This window comes from Danio rerio, chromosome 21 (genome assembly GCF_052040795.2).
Source record: "Danio rerio strain M-AB ecotype USA chromosome 21, GRCz13ab, whole genome shotgun sequence".
NCBI lineage: Eukaryota > Metazoa > Chordata > Actinopteri > Cypriniformes > Danionidae > Danio > Danio rerio.
Window position 1 is genome coordinate 18,046,483 of NC_141041.1, and position 16,018 is coordinate 18,062,500.

The following is a 16,018-nucleotide window of genomic DNA, read 5'->3' on the forward strand; positions in this document are numbered from 1 at the left end:
GGTTTCATAAGAGGTGAAGAGAGAGAGAGAGAGAGACAGAGAGAGAGAGGAGAGGATGAAGCGGGACGAGAGAGAGCAAACAGTGGGAGGGAAAGTCCATGCAAATTGGCAGTAATGCAGTCGTAAGCTTGCGCTGGCTTATCACTGGTGCATGTCCAATTTTCGGAGTCAAAGCGAGACGCAGAACAGATGATTTCCTGTTTGTTTTACAGCTTCATACTGTTTAAATATTTATTGGCCATTCACAGCAAGAGCACACACACACAGATGAATTTACTGGCATAATGGGTTCCAGTCGTTTAATGGTGATTAAAATAATATTAAGAAAATGTGAAACTTACTGCAGTTTTAATGACAAAAGGACAAAGTTCATTTCCACCATGGGACTGTAAGGATTCAACTGTAATCTTACAACGCTACAAGAACAGAATTGTGTGGACAAAAAAAATGTAAATGCTACTTTATTCACCTATACACTACCTAGAAAAAGTCTTGTCGCCTATCCAAGTTTTAGGAACAACAAATAATAACTTGACTTCTAGTTGATCATTTGGTATCAGAAGTGGCTAATACAAAAGGCTAATACGCATGGCTAATACGAAACTCATGGGACATTTACTAATGTTAACAAACATGAATTTTGATGTTAATGATGCATTAGTAAATGTTGAACTATGATTGTTAATAAATGTTGTACAAGTATTGATCATTATAAGTTCATGTTGGCAAATACAATAACTAACATTAAATAATGAAAACTAATTGTAAAGTGACCAATTAATTATAAACTTTAGAGTTGTTTTTTAAATTTTCATTTTCTAATGCGTCAAACAGAGTGAATATCTAGAAATTTGTATTTGTAATTGTCTTTATGCACTGTTACAGTAAATTTTTGATTACCTAGCATCTCTACCCTGTTAATGGCCCTGTCATTCTGTACTCACTGTTTAAGATCTGCTTTGTTCAAAATCAATGATCCGCAGTGCCTGATTGAGACACAATTTAATCTGGGTCACACACTGGACAATAAACAACTAAATCGCACTGTGCCGCATCACTATAACCAAATGGATCATCACCATGCATGTTGCACTGCTTACATACAAACTGAATGAGCCTGTGCCTTGTTGACAAGCAGAGAAAGATGCGCACAATACATAAAACTGCTTTTGTAAACATGTCTGAGATTTCATCAAAGAGGATGACTTGCATTTTTTCGTCCAGGCTTTCTTATTCAAACCAGCATATACAGACATCAGCAATAAACATCACCAGCACGAAACTGATCTCTCATGATTGTGCAACCTCAACTGATGCTGAAGAAAAAAAATTGTTGAATGAAGTAATTGGCGGATCATTCCACTGCAATGACCCCTGATAAATAAGGGACAAAGCCGAAGGAAAATAAATGAAGTCATTATTTTTGTGTTTATTGCACACAAAAGTATTCACAAGCTTCATAAAATTATTGTTGAACTACCGAAGACTGTTAAGAGCAGAGATGCCTAAAGTTAGCCCATGATAACATTTGATTTGGCCCACCAACCCATTTGAGAAGAGAGTGAGAATGATGGGGAAGATTAGGAATGTCTTTAATAGAGATCGCCATTTCTTATTTAGTGTAATTATTTTTTTAAAGCTAACGGAAATGAAATGTAAATTTCTGAAAATATAAATAGTCACTCAACGCATAGAGCACAACACAACAGACATCGGTGAGCAAATTAAGGCAAAAACATGTGCAGCTCAACTAGTATAAATATATATAAATGGGATTGTTTGTAATGTAAAGTAATGTTTTTTAGCTATTTTGAAATATTAAATAAATTAGGAAATTACCCATGACAATATTAATGTAAAAGAGTTTGGTATGTTTAACTTCAGCCCATCACACTCAAGTTTGGTTTTTGGCCCTTCATAAGAAAACGTTTGAGCACCCCTTGTTTAGAGGATGTTTTTGGCACCTTTCTATGCTTTGAACACTTCAGAGAGCTCTCAGATTTCATCAAAAACTTCTTAATTTGTGGTCTAAAGATGAACAAAGGTCTTAAGCTGCCTTTCCCCTGTACATGGCATTCGGACATGACTGTTGGATTATACCCCCTTTCAGCCAGTCACACAGAACTTTCAGTTTTGTTGTGCACTATGGGAGAGAAGCCAGATTCTCGCAGTATCCAAAATAAGGGAGTGCAAAAACAAGAGCCATGATATTTGTGTGGTTACCATGGATGAATGAATACTAGAAACTCATAGACCAGTAAAAATTTTGTTTTTGTATGTGGAATGTGGAGATAAGATTAAAAATAATAGTTTTTTTTTACTCATTTATGAATTTAAACGTTTTTTTTTTTTTTTTTTAATATAGACTTTTTTCTGATTCAAAAAAATAATGAAAAGTCTACTATTTCTGGACCTGCTTGGACAACACTGGAATACATCCGGTCGAGCGGTAACATACGGTCTAGTCACAGGAGTCCAAATTTTCTGCATACGGAGATGATCGGAACGCCACGCAGCTCCCGGACTACTCTCCATTGCAAATTAATGACTTCTGGTCTGTCACTTGTTTGTAATGACTTGAGAGTGAGTAATTAATGACAGACTTTTCATTTTTGGATGAACTACTATATAAAACCTAATAAAATTGAAGGTTCCATACATATGTCAACTCTGATATATATATATAAACAAAATTTGTTTTATTTGTTTAGTTGTTCCGTGGTGTAAACAAGTGTTCATATGAAGCCTAAAATTATTTAATTGGTTAAAGGCAAATTCTGAAAAACAGTTAGTTTTACATTTCAATGCCATCACAGTGCGATACTGTTTGTTTATGAAAGTAACAAAAATGTGTAATTGACAATAAAAAACATAGCAACTGTCTCGATCACCAGCGATCGTAACTTCAGAGATTGCTGGATCTCACACACAAACACGATGGACTACAAATCCGCCATTAATGGACTACAGTTTCCTACATGCACTCCGCTCACACATACACATGCTCCCTGATTCTGACCGATTAGACTCGCACCACCTGAGGATTGTCAAAGACTGATTACACACACTATTTACTTTCATTGCCGAGTCTTGTTCCTTGTCTTGTTTTCTCGTGTTTTGACCTTAGCCTTGCTTGCCTTTTTGTCCCTGTCTGCCGCCTGCCTTTTGACCTCTCGCCTGATACTTTTGACTACGATTCTAGACTTCCTTTATACATCTGTTTGCACCCGAGTTGACCAATGCTTGCCTGACCCTGAATAAACCTGCCAGTGGATCCAAACTTCAGTTGTCCATGTCACTCCCCGTGTAACAGTAACAAAAGTATTCTCTGTACGACAGCTCACATTTGATTGCTTTTGTTATGGTTGTTTTATTTTTCTTATCAGTTGTGCATATTAAGATTTTATTTATTACATTATTTCACTATTTCCCTTGATTGTGTTTTGCTTGTCTGGCATTATATTTTTATTGTCTGTACTTGTACTATATTATGCTTGTTACTATATTATTATTGTGCACTGTCACTTTTTTTTTTTTTTTTTTTAATAATGATGCATAAAAGCCTATGATGACCTTGGGTTCCGGCCAGGTTGTGATGACATCAGAGTTTCTGATCGCCATTCAGCTCTCATAATTTCCAATGCATCCGCCAATGACAGAATTAATGTTTGTCTTTACAAAACAGCAAACAAACAAGCATAATCTTCCATCTCAGCCAACACGAAAAAATAAATAGAATTTGGCAGCTAAATCCATGACCGGCATAGTCTCTATTGAAAGGGGGGGATAAATATTAGTTTGGCACTGGGAAATTGGCTGTGTGACATTTTTAATAAAATAGCTGTGGTTTTAAAGCCTAGTGAATTTGCTCTATAAATAGACTCTGGAAAACACACATAAAGATATACACACAGACACACAGCCATGTCACAGAGTAACTGTACTGACAGCTAGATTGCAACTAAAGAAGACACCTACGGTAAACACATGAGAATATATACAGTACAGAACATATGGAAAAGGCCTTTTACAGTTATGACTAGTCAAGAATTTGTTTACATATTCTGCTAAGTTCAGCAATTGCACATCCAGTAATAATAAATTGGTGGCAATTGTAATATGCAACAAAACACACTGTTAAAATATAAATAATTATAAATAAATTAATAAATTAATTAATAAATAAACAAAAAAGGAACTAAATTGTTTTAAAATAATAAACTGTCTTTAGATGTCAGTTGTATTTCAATATACTGCATGCATTGTTTTCATTTGTCTAATAACATATACTATATAAAACCACAAAATAAATCTGAAATCAATTTTGGCCACCAAAATAGAAAATTTATACACAGACACAAAAATGTTTTCACTGAAACATACAGAATATAAAAAATTGCTAGTTATTTGCACCCAGATATACAAGGATCCATAACTTGCATTTATCTAGTAACTTATAATAAACTGCTGGGCTCATGTCAGATGGGAGATTAAGTAGTTACACAAGTAGATTACATAGCAAGTCAATAAAAACGTGAAAATAGGCAAACGTTTGTCAGGTGGCTTGGATGAAATAAAATCTGGGAACTGTTTGTGATTTGATTTAAATAAACAAAATTTTGGCACAAATTTTAACACAGGCTCATTCTGAAAATGTACCCCTATATACATTTCTGGAGATCACAAATTATGTAGCCAGAGGTACATACAGATGTTACTACTTCAATGTGTTCCTTGTACCGCCATTCATGCCGCGGCGACGGCGGTGCTTGATGCGCCAGCAGCATTTGACCGCTGGGTGGCACTTTAACCACAGATATTCAGCTTTGCCTTTTCACAATGCTAAACAGACTGTTCTGTAGGCGTAGCTTACTGTATGTGATGTGATGTGTTCAATTAAAATATAATTTTAATTTAGTTTTTCTGGTAATAGACATGCTCTTACACTATACTATGCTGTAGAAAAGATACATGGTGAGAAGTCAAAAAGCTAATATAAGAATTAAGTTATTAGCCTTCAGTGCCTGATTAAATTGCGTTGGGGTGAAAATAATGTTTTGATTTCTTTGACTATCATGGCAATGTTATAATCTCAAATCTTAAACGTGCGCATATGAAAAACAGCAAAATAATATAGATTATCCTGCCGATAGAGCACATCACCTCACAGTTGTGAACTTGCGATCACCTCAACTTACATTTAATTTTTTTTTTACCTGGTTTATTGTAAACTTATTAAGTGCAAAGAGGATTCGTTTTGGAAAATAGAATTGAAGAAATGAAAGACATCTAAAATGAAAGCACAAACATTCAGTACAAATAATTAGTCTTAAATAAATAAATAAATAAATAAATAAATAAAGCAGTCTTTTAGTCTAAATATAGAGAGATGTAGTGTTTGCTATTTTGATAGAACTAAGACTAGACATGTTCATTTATATTTTTAATTTACGTTTTTATTTACATTTTCGTTGTTGATTATATTTACGATCTCATTTTATGTTTCAATTATAGTACATAATAATAAACGAATAATGAAAATAAATGAATAATGAAAATATTACATAAATTAAGTCTGGCAGGTTTATTTTTAATAATTTAGTTTCAGTTCCGTTTTTTTGTTTCAAAACGTCAATGTTCTGCTTTAAAGTATAACTGTTGTTTTGTTTTGTTTTTTTACTTAATGGCTCAGTATGTTTTGTATTTTAACTTCATATTCAGTCACCTTGCATATGCGTGTGAAATATAATGCCGCATAACCGCGGAAAAAGAAGAAAAGGCTGTCAGTTAAAGCTAATTAATCAAAATAAGCTATATTAAAATACAGCATTTATGTTAATACAGGCAGAGTGTGAACAAACGGCTAAGATATGTGCTTGCCTTGTCCCGCAAGTTTATTTTTAATAATTTAGTTTCAGTACTATTAATTTTTTTCTCAAAACGTCAATAGCACCTTCAATAATCTAAACATTAAAGATGGACCGCAAGATGTGTTGAGTGGCTATATGTGAAGAACAATGGCAAAGCTAAGTGTGATTATTGTAATAAACTAATAAGTTATAAAGCAGAGTCCCGACCAACAGGACTGACTAAGCATATGCGGTTGGCTCATTCTTCACGAATATAGAATTAAAATATGGCGCGTTAGGTTCATTGTGCATCCTGCAGGTGCAACCAACAAGGGTTGTGCATTTGAGTTTAACTTTTTGAGCGTTATAAGCAGCTCGTTGTTAGTTTTTATTTAAATATATCGAGCCGAAACTAAGCAGCGCATTCTCTCCGCCTCCTCGTTTATAACCAGCGGGACACGCCACTGAAGCAGTGGAGGACACTCCGTCGTTCATAAGCTGATGTGTCGGAGTCGAAAGAATATATCAAAGAGGAATGTTCTTTTGACAGTCCCGATATGTTCAATCTTTTTTTCCCTGTCATTTCTCTTCAGCAAATTATATTTTTAAAGCTGCTTGATTCTTTTAAAACCGAAAGCAGAGCCCGTCAATTGGTGTTTTTTCATAAGATACTCCTCTATCAAGGTTTTATTTTATGAGTATTCTTTAATGTGCTTTTTAATAGTTTTATTTTATTCAAAGCAGCACCTAAAAGCGAATTTATCCTCAAAACGTGGCATGAGAGCGATGCATGTCATGTGTCGCATATTGCCTTTTTTTCTGATCTTTTTGCATAAAGGTTTTAATCAAAAGACAGGTAATTTAAATACTTTCGATGTGCTAAAATATTTGTTAAATAAATGTTATTTCAAAAAAAGCATATGCAATGTGCTCTGACAGGTAAAATCCGATTCTTTCTCTCTTTCAAGTTCAAAGCAAATTTGAATGCCAAAGGATTAGATATGCATATACAAGACTATGTAGTATATTAACATCAACAAATTAATAAAATAAGTAGCAAATGAGAAATAAATGACAGACAAGTTGAACAGACATTATCTCTAATTATCAGAATTGCAAGATTAAAACAGCTGAATATAGGCCTAAATAATCTAGAAAGCAACTACTGCGCGCTGATATTTCTTCTTCTTTTTTTCGGAATAACGAACAATTTCAACCGCGGGGAGATACCGACAGCTTGATTTGCAGTATTTTCTAACATGTTAGAAGCGGGCAGCGGACATCAGCTAGCCGTAAAGACGGGCCCGCACAAAAAAAACATGGCTGCCGGTGGAGAAGCGGCTGTGCCCTCAGCAGCTGATTGAGACGGAGCTGCATATCCCGAGTGCACTAAATACTCCGAGATCCGGGAGAAATTCTACCCGATAATCCAACACATACAAAACAACTTTGAGTCCCTGTCGAACAGAACCCATCTTACTGGGGGAGTGTGTGTGCTGCTGTGTGTTCACCCAACAATACCCGCTCCTGTCTCCAACACACAAATAGCCTACTGGAACTCTTTATGTGGACTTACTTTTGATAATAGGCTACTATTATTACCTTTATCCTGTTTAATGTTATCAAAAATCTATTTTTATTTTTATTATTATATTTTTATTTTTTATTCTATTTTTATTTTTATTAATCATTTTTTTATTAGCCTATATGTTATTTTCATATTTGTTTGCACTACTGCTCTTGTTTGTGAGACGCGCACTGCTTTGGCAAAACGAATGTACAGTTACTTGTCATGCCAATAAAGCACCTCAAATGTGAAAATAGCCTAGGCAACAAATAACAAATAGTAGTGTAATAATAACAAAAAATGCCCTTTTCATTTTCATACAATAGGCCTATGTGTGGGTTTTGACAATATGTGTTTAATTAAGCTATAAAGATCAGATGAAATGCATAGTGAAATATGAAATAAATGTCTCTTTTGCTGAAAATTTAATTAATCTATATATTTATTATTTTAAAAATCAACTCATTTTTGCCCAGAGAAAGAGGCGCGCGGCACTAGCGGACATGGGGTGCTTTTCCAAAAAAAGACGTACAGTAACTTGCAGCTGAACTATGCACAGTTTGGGGAAAAAAAGGATATAGTGATGCATGTCCCCCAAAACCCCTAGTTTCTCTGTCGCAGATCTATCATTTAAATCAGGTTAGTTATAAGTAAAACGCACATAATGATAAAGCACACCATCATCACGAGGGCAATTAAATAGACAACCTAAACATATTTTTAATTGTTTATTTATGTAATGTGAGTTTTTATAACTTTGTTCTTTAAATTATTTATAACTTAGGCTATTCTATCGAGATGACACCATAAAAGGCCTTCAATGCATTGATATAGGTAATAGGGATACAATGAAAAGCCGATTTTCACTATTGACCTTGTTTTTATTCATTGACGGCTTCCCAACGCCACTTTTCTGTTGCGCGAAAAAAAGCTGCTGCAAATAAGCAAATTTATGACAAAACAATTTTAATAGTTTCATAGTACACTGTTAGACATTTCTGTAAATTACACAGTTATTTACTGTATTTCACCCAGTATAATACTGCAAATTCCTTTTACAGTAAATAACTGTATTTACCGTTGCATTATGGGAATTTAGAGTGACGTCGAACAACATATACAGCGATGTACTGTATTTGTAAAAAATCGTGTATACTACTGTATTTTCCGCAACTGCTTTTGTGCCACCTGGCAGCATTTTGGCATTCTCCACAACAGGATTACTTTTGTTTGAGGACCGGAGGAGCGGCGAAATTCCATAGGACATCTATTAAAATGCCTGAAGAACTAACTTAACATTACTGCATTATCAAACTATGGTAAGCTAAGTTAGTATTTCATTTCACCAACTTTTTTGTGAGTTTATTGAAATTTATTAATTTATTTATTTAATTTATTGAAAACGAGTGAACGAGTAAGTTAAAATTGGCTAATATAACGTTAATATTTTCTGGTGTGGAGTTAACTCGGCTGATGAGAAATGAGACGTTTACAAGTGATTTATTTATCCATTTTATAACTTAAATGACTTATCTTGCGGTTTAAATAGGAACCAGTGTTGCCGCGGATTTTGCCCGAGGGGGGAACCTTTGATGCTGACAGCACGGAGGACATAAAAACAAACACAACTGAATGATTATTTTGACGGACCAACAAATACTCAGGTAAGGTTAAAATGACAACACTCGGAGTTGTTTTGAGCATCTCAGTGATTAACCATGTAACGAAAAGCGTTTGCTTGGCGACATTCCATGAAGCAATCCTGAGCCTTGAGTCTTCAAAGTGTTTAACGTTAACATAATATTACGCTAACGTTGACGTTAAGCGTTTTCTCCTTATAGAAATTCATTATAAGAAAACTTGTTTTACAGAGCTTAGATTACCCCGACAACAGGAGAAAACAAATTTATTAAAAAAACAAATACTCACACTAAACGCTTTCTGCTATCAAAAGAACGAGCTGTTACTCAGCGTCAAACAAAATATTACGTCAAGCTGGGTGGGAAACTCCTAGCGTTATTATTCACTTATCTTCTGAAGGAGAGCTCGTTTTTTTTTACAGCATAAAGTGTTAATTATAAGTGAAGTTTGATATAAATTTGTTCTCTCCCGATGGTTGTTAAGGTGTGTCACGTTAAGCTGTTTCCTTACAATGCATGGGGAGAAATCTACGACAGCACTTATTTATTTATTTTATTTTTTTTGAAAGTAAACTTCAGTGACTGGAATTTAGTTTACTGCAGTCGTTGAGGTAAGCCCAATTTACGCAATTTCTTTGTAACGGACTTATGTGGGATAGAAAGTCCTTAAAAGCATACTTTTCGTTTCAGATCAGGTTTATCATACACATACACATACATACAGTAGCTTACATTAACCATTTGTTGAGAATAATCATAAATAGCATCGCATGTTAGTGTAGATTATACATCATTATATATGTATTTTTATAGTTGTTGTTTTAGATTTCATTTGAGGGTTACTCTTTTTTTTTAATTAATGTATAAATTATATAGGCTTATTTGGTCTAAATGTAACTTTTTTTAAGTGAACAGTTTATTATTATTATTTACCTTACAAGTACAAAGAGCACTTTAACATTTTAACATTTAAATTAACATGGTGTGTGTTTTTTATGTCTTTTTTTAGATGTGAACCAGCACTACTGTAATACAGTTCTTGGCTAAAAAAGGAAATATCATTTTGAAGGACATCTTGATCATCCCAGTTTGTGCTTTAAAAAAATTTGAGGTAAAAAAGACATTGTGTTGTAGAGGTTTTGGGGGTAGTGTTATGTATAGCTGTAAGCATTGTAGTCACCGCACCCCCAACTTTAAGACCTTTTGTGCCCATGCAAAAAGTCATAGAAACTCTGCTAACTACAGGTTTTCATGTGGCATAGAAGACTGTCCTGGCAACTTTAGGACATTTTCTGCATTAAAGTCTCACATGTACAGACGTCACACACCTGCTGTGTCTCAGAGACAAGACATATGTCAACATAGTGGTAACAGCCACGGCAGCATTCAAGGATGCGATTATGTGGCCGATGATGTTTCCTTATTGTGTGTCCATTTAAGATTGCACATAAGAAATGGAAAAAAAGTGGCCTGTCCTTTTGAGGGATGCTCAAAATATTTTAGAGTGAGATCATCCTTTGCTACCCACATATCTAGAAAACACAGGCAATCATTTGTAGCTGAGCCACAAGCATCACATCGTACTGATAGCCAAGTCCAAGACATTCAACTCCAAGATGAGACTGTTTACCTATCTCTTGATAGTCATGAAATAAACCCAGATTTAAACCCTGACACATTTCTTAAAAATCTGGCATTGTTTTATTTAAAACTACAGGCCAAATTGCTTTTGCCAGCAACAACAATACAGTGCATTGCTGAGGAATTTCAAGAGGTCCACAGCACTGGAATGAAGTTAGTGCTTAAAAAAGTACAGCAGAAATTAATAGAACTACACCTTACTGAGGTTGAAATACAGAAAATTTGTAAAGAAGTTGAACAGGAAGATCTTTTAACTATTTGCAACGAAGGTGTCTTGAGATCAGACAGAACCAGGAAAACATATTTCAAAGAAAATTTTGATTATGTTGCTCCTGCTCAGATTTATCTAGGTACAGATACCAGTGGGAAGGAACGCTTTTTTCAGTATGTTCCTGTGAAGGAAACACTTGCTGCTCTGTTTAGGCAATCCACAGTAATAGCCCAGCATACGCAGTCAAAGCTTGATGGATCTAGTGGCATGGTTCTAAATGATGTCAGTGATGGCAATAACTTTAAACAAAATGTCATTTTACAAGAATCAGCATCTTCTGTGTCAGTTATCCTGTACTTGGATGCATTTGAAGTAGCCAACCCACTAGGCTCTGGTAAAAAAAAACACAAAATCATGGCCATGTACATGACACTTGGGGAAATATTACCACATAATCGATCCACTGTTGACCCAGCCCAGCTTGTTTTGTTATGCAGAGAGCAGGATTTTAAATATTTTGGTCAGGATATGATATTCTCCCGTCTAATTGCTGACCTTAAAGATTTAGAAGATTCAGGCTTTCAGTTGGAAGACGGAAAGTGTCTTAAGGCGTCACTGATCGCCATCTGTGGTGATAATCTTGGTTCCCACTCTGTTGGTGGATTTTCAGAAAACTTCAGCAGTAGCAAAAACTTTTGTAGGTACTGTTTGATTGAAAGAGAGACATTTTTAAAATCCCCACTTGTATTTGGTCTTCAACGTACACCTGAAAATTATAACAACAGTGTTCAACTATTGACTTCTGACCAGGTTTTAATAGATGGAATAAAATTTGATTCAAGCTTCAATTTATTAAAATCTTTTCATGTGTGCTGTGGCCTTCCACCGTGTCTTGGCCATGACTTATTTGAGGGAGTAGTGGCGACTGACTTGGCCCTCTATATTGAACATTTGATAAAAGATGAAAAACATTTCACATATGACCAAGTAAATCAGGCTATCGCACAGACAAAACTTCTAAGTAATGACTCGCGCAACAAACCTTGTGAGATTAAGGAAAATGCTAAAAAGCTCAGTGGTTCAGCCACACAGAATTGGTGCCTCCTACGGCTATTGCCAGTTTATGTTGGTAGATGGATCAAAGGTCCTATTGAAAGTGAGGTTTGGCAGTTGTGCCTTAAACTCAGGGAAATAACTGAATTAGTCTGTGCTCCGAAAATTCATCAGAATGAGGTTGCTTATCTTAAAGTTTTATTAGAGGAATATGTATATTTGCGCAACAGCCTGTTTCCTAACCACCCTCTGAAACCAAAACATCACTATGTGTTGCATTATCCTGACCTTATCATTAAATTTGGGCCACTGATACGCTTGTGGACCCTAAGGTTCGAGAGCAAACACTCTTATTTCAAAGAGTGTGCCAGAAAACTTCACAATTTTTTACACTTAAGTAAAACCCTGGCAGAAAGACACCAGCTACTTCAAGCATACCTAGGATGTGGTCAGTTATTTCCACTTTCTATTCAGATTGCTGGTGAAGCAAATGAAATTGATGAACGGTCTTACAACAGCAACATACAGAAATTGTTAAAGACAGTTGGTATCGATAAACAAAAAACCTTAGAGGTTTCAGCAGTGACTTACAAAGGCACAAAGTACACCAAAGGCCTTGTTGTTGTTTTAAAACATACGGGTGACACAATAATCTTTGGAAAAATATCACTCATTCTTGCTGATGAGAAACGGGTGCACTTTGTTGTTTTGGTACATCATTCACTTCAGTTAGTTGATCTTGGGGTCTACTACCTATGTATGTCAGATAATTAATATGCATACATAAATGTGGATGAGTTACAAGATTATTATCCTTTGCCAGTGTACAACATCTTAGACCTTCCAGCTGTTTGCTTGCATCACTCGGTGTGTTCTTCAGTGTAGATATGGATGTCGAATGCATTCAGGAACTTCAAAGACTGCTACCTGAATTGGACTATGAAAAGCTGATGGTCATCACTGAACATCTTTCTTCAGTTGTTGGAGTCACAAAGAAAGAGGACCTTGCCTTTATTGAGAAAGATGACTTCAAGACTTTTTTAACACCAATACAGTGTCGTAAAGTCATCCAGGCCTTTAAACAAAAAGGTATGAAAGCACATATAATGTAAAAATAAGATATTTTAGGCATCTCCAGTCCTAGGGATCCACCTCCCAGAATGTTTTAGATTTCTCCCTATTCAATATGCTGAAGAGTTGAGTCCAGGCTCAAGTTCCAGGCTTTAATAAGATATCTAAAACATTATTCGGGTGGTTTATATTGGTGTTATATAGTTAAAGTATTTGAGAATCTCAAGTTCTCTTATATTTAAATAGCACATGCAGTGAATGGAATTGCCTTGTAAATATTTGAAACTGTATTCCTTCTTTTTAAAGGACTGAATGATAGTCGAGAGGCTGATGTCAGCTGTGTGCAGAATGAACAGACAAGGCCTTCGTCATCCATGGACACAAGACTTACTGATGGACATGCTAAATTAACACCACCTCAAGCACAATACCACTTTCCTGGATCATCTTTGACAAAAACCCAAAACTCATGGATTAGCCAGTTTGAGATTCCTTGGGACAAGATGCCTGCTTCACTGTCACAGGCACTATTAAGAGGACAGAGAGCTCACCCGGCAGACAGAAGACTCATGGTAAGAATTGTAGTGGCTGCAATGCAGAAACACTGTACAAATCCAAACAGAGCTGGCTGTATAGAGATAGCAAAAATGATTGTGTCAAAATATCCTGCAACTTTTTTAGACAAAACTGAGCAAGGTGAACAGTTGGGTATGGGTTACTTTTCACTTGTTAATCAACTCAAAACAAGAGTTGAACATGTTAATCGCAACAATGTTAGTGACCGAATACGGAGACCACCTACAATGAAAAATGCTAGCAATGCTACTATCACCAAAACTGTAAGGTGTAAAGTAGACAGCTATGGCTGCACCAACTGGCAGCCAAAAGCTTTCCCAGATGGAGAAACCGTCGACTCCTTGGAAGACAGACGAAAAAATATGGTTGCCATTTATCAGTCAACTGGCCCTAGAGCTGCAGACATGCCAGATATTGACAATTCAATGAATTTGACTTACATTCATCAACGTCAAATGATAAACAGCTGCCCTCCCCCTAGTATAGATTTGATTAAAGAACAGTGGCCTTTTCTTTTTACTAAAAGAGGACTCTGTGCACATTTCAAAACTCTCACAGATGTTGATATTTGTGATCGAGTAGGGGAGGCCCTTCAAAACAAGGGGAAGAGGATCATACATTTCTTCCAAAGACAGACTCAGAACAGAGAGATTCGGGGTATTTTACAGGACATCGACACAACAGTCACACAGCAGAGCCAGACTGGCATAGCAGCAATTCTTATTTTGATTAAGTATTTCCTTGAAAAAGATGACTCCATTTTCATCTTGGCTGATGTAAGTAGGCAAATAGTCTTGTAATTAGATGTGAAAATGTGTTATCTATTCTATTTTAAGTATGTTGGCTTTTTGTGTGTGTTTTTTAAGCAAACGGCAACAAAAACATCCATTGAGAAAGACATGAACTTGCCAGCCACTCCAAGGCTGATAATGCTTGGTAAGAGAAGAGTTTCTTTACATTTTTAGAATAGTTGGTTTTCTGTTTGGATATGCTTTTTAAAAGTGCTCTTTGTACTTGTTTTTTTTAGGGCACACTTTCCTCTCTTCGACCAAATGGATGGTGAGCATCGAGGGAAAGGTGGCCTACGTTTTGGATGAACATTTAGGATTTGCAGATGCCCTTTCTGTATTCTTTGCTTGTTTCTATGTTTTTAACTTGGAATACCAGGAGCCAGCCTGTGCGACACTGGAATTTATCCAACGGTAAGTGCACCTTTTTATTTCTCAATATATTGCTGTTATTTCAAAGGTATTTTTTACATGTTTAGTTTGTAGTTGCCAGATGAATTATATTTATATATATATATATATATATATATATATATATATATATATATAAATAAAACTTATGTTTCCCTTATTTTTATCAAGCCATGTAGTGGGTTTTATTTGACTTTGTAAACATAACATTGAGCAGATTGAGGACTGTCTTGGGGTCTGACATTTAATTCATGTTCCCTCAAGTTTTTTTGCACGAATAAATCCAGAGGATGGTACTAAATGCACTGCAACAACTGGAGTGAGCCGTAAGACAGGAGAAGTTGTGAAGAGGAAAGCAACTAGCATCAACAACAGAGTCTCGTCATTTCTTTGCCAACTAACTGAGTTTGAGTGGAAGAACTTGGATTAGGTAAGACATTTTAATAGGTTTATTATGGATAAAATAAAATAAAAAAACAAAGTAAATTGTGTAAATTTGATTCATTGACAAGTGTTATTTAAAAAACTGATTATTTTCCATTTAAAATGTTTAAACTCGATTTTCTTGACTTGAATATTGAACCCTTGAAATTTTTTGAAGGCACATTTTTATAAACATGTATTTTCAAACTACAATATATACTCCTCATAGTTAGTTTGCAAAAATACAGGTTTAAGTTTTTTTTTATTTGAAGAAGCATTTTGAAACATCAAATTTAATGTAAAATTCAAAACGCTAAAATTAAGAATAGACAAATTAGGTCAGACATCATCCAAAGGGAGGGGAGAAGATGATCTCCGATATATTCAAAAAAAAAGAAATTCAAACATATTTGAAATTGAATATATTATTCAGTTTAAATTCATTTAAAATTAAATGATAATTTTAATTCAAACTGTAATTGTTTGGCATATTATTAGCCCCATAGTTTATCTGCATCCACTGTATTCGGAATACCTAAAATAAATGCAGTCTAATCTATCCTGAAACCAGCTGCCATGTTACAAAACATAACTAAACAGTATAGGACTTGTCACCTGGTAATTCTCCAAAATATTCAGAAATATTCTCTGACTCTGCACCTTTTAACAATTTTTAACCAAACTGAACATTGTTTCTTGTAAGGCATTGCAAGACTGAATTATACAGCATATGTTTATCTACGTCTACCTAATAAAATGGAAAATGATACACTGCTAAATCACATTGA

General features: G+C 35.1%; 1 protein-coding gene and 1 long non-coding RNA gene across 6 annotated transcripts in view; one reads left to right on the plus strand and one right to left on the minus strand.

Moving 5' to 3' along the window:
- The window catches only part of LOC141379834 (uncharacterized), a 361,032-nt gene that overhangs the window by 128,737 nt on the left and 216,277 nt on the right, over positions 1–16,018 (minus strand). The window lies entirely within an intron of this gene.
- The window catches only part of LOC137495548 (uncharacterized), a 4,934-nt gene continuing 1,214 nt past the window's right edge, over positions 12,299–16,018 (plus strand). Inside the window, exons 1-5 of the mRNA XM_087302014.1 lie at positions 12,299–13,050; positions 13,339–13,604; positions 14,475–14,544; positions 14,636–14,810; positions 15,072–15,237. Of these exons, the coding sequence (XP_087158140.1) occupies positions 12,849–13,050; positions 13,339–13,604; positions 14,475–14,544; positions 14,636–14,810; positions 15,072–15,237 (879 nt within the window). The 5' untranslated portion in view covers positions 12,299–12,848. The remainder of the gene's footprint in view (positions 13,051–13,338; positions 13,605–14,474; positions 14,545–14,635; positions 14,811–15,071; positions 15,238–16,018) is intronic.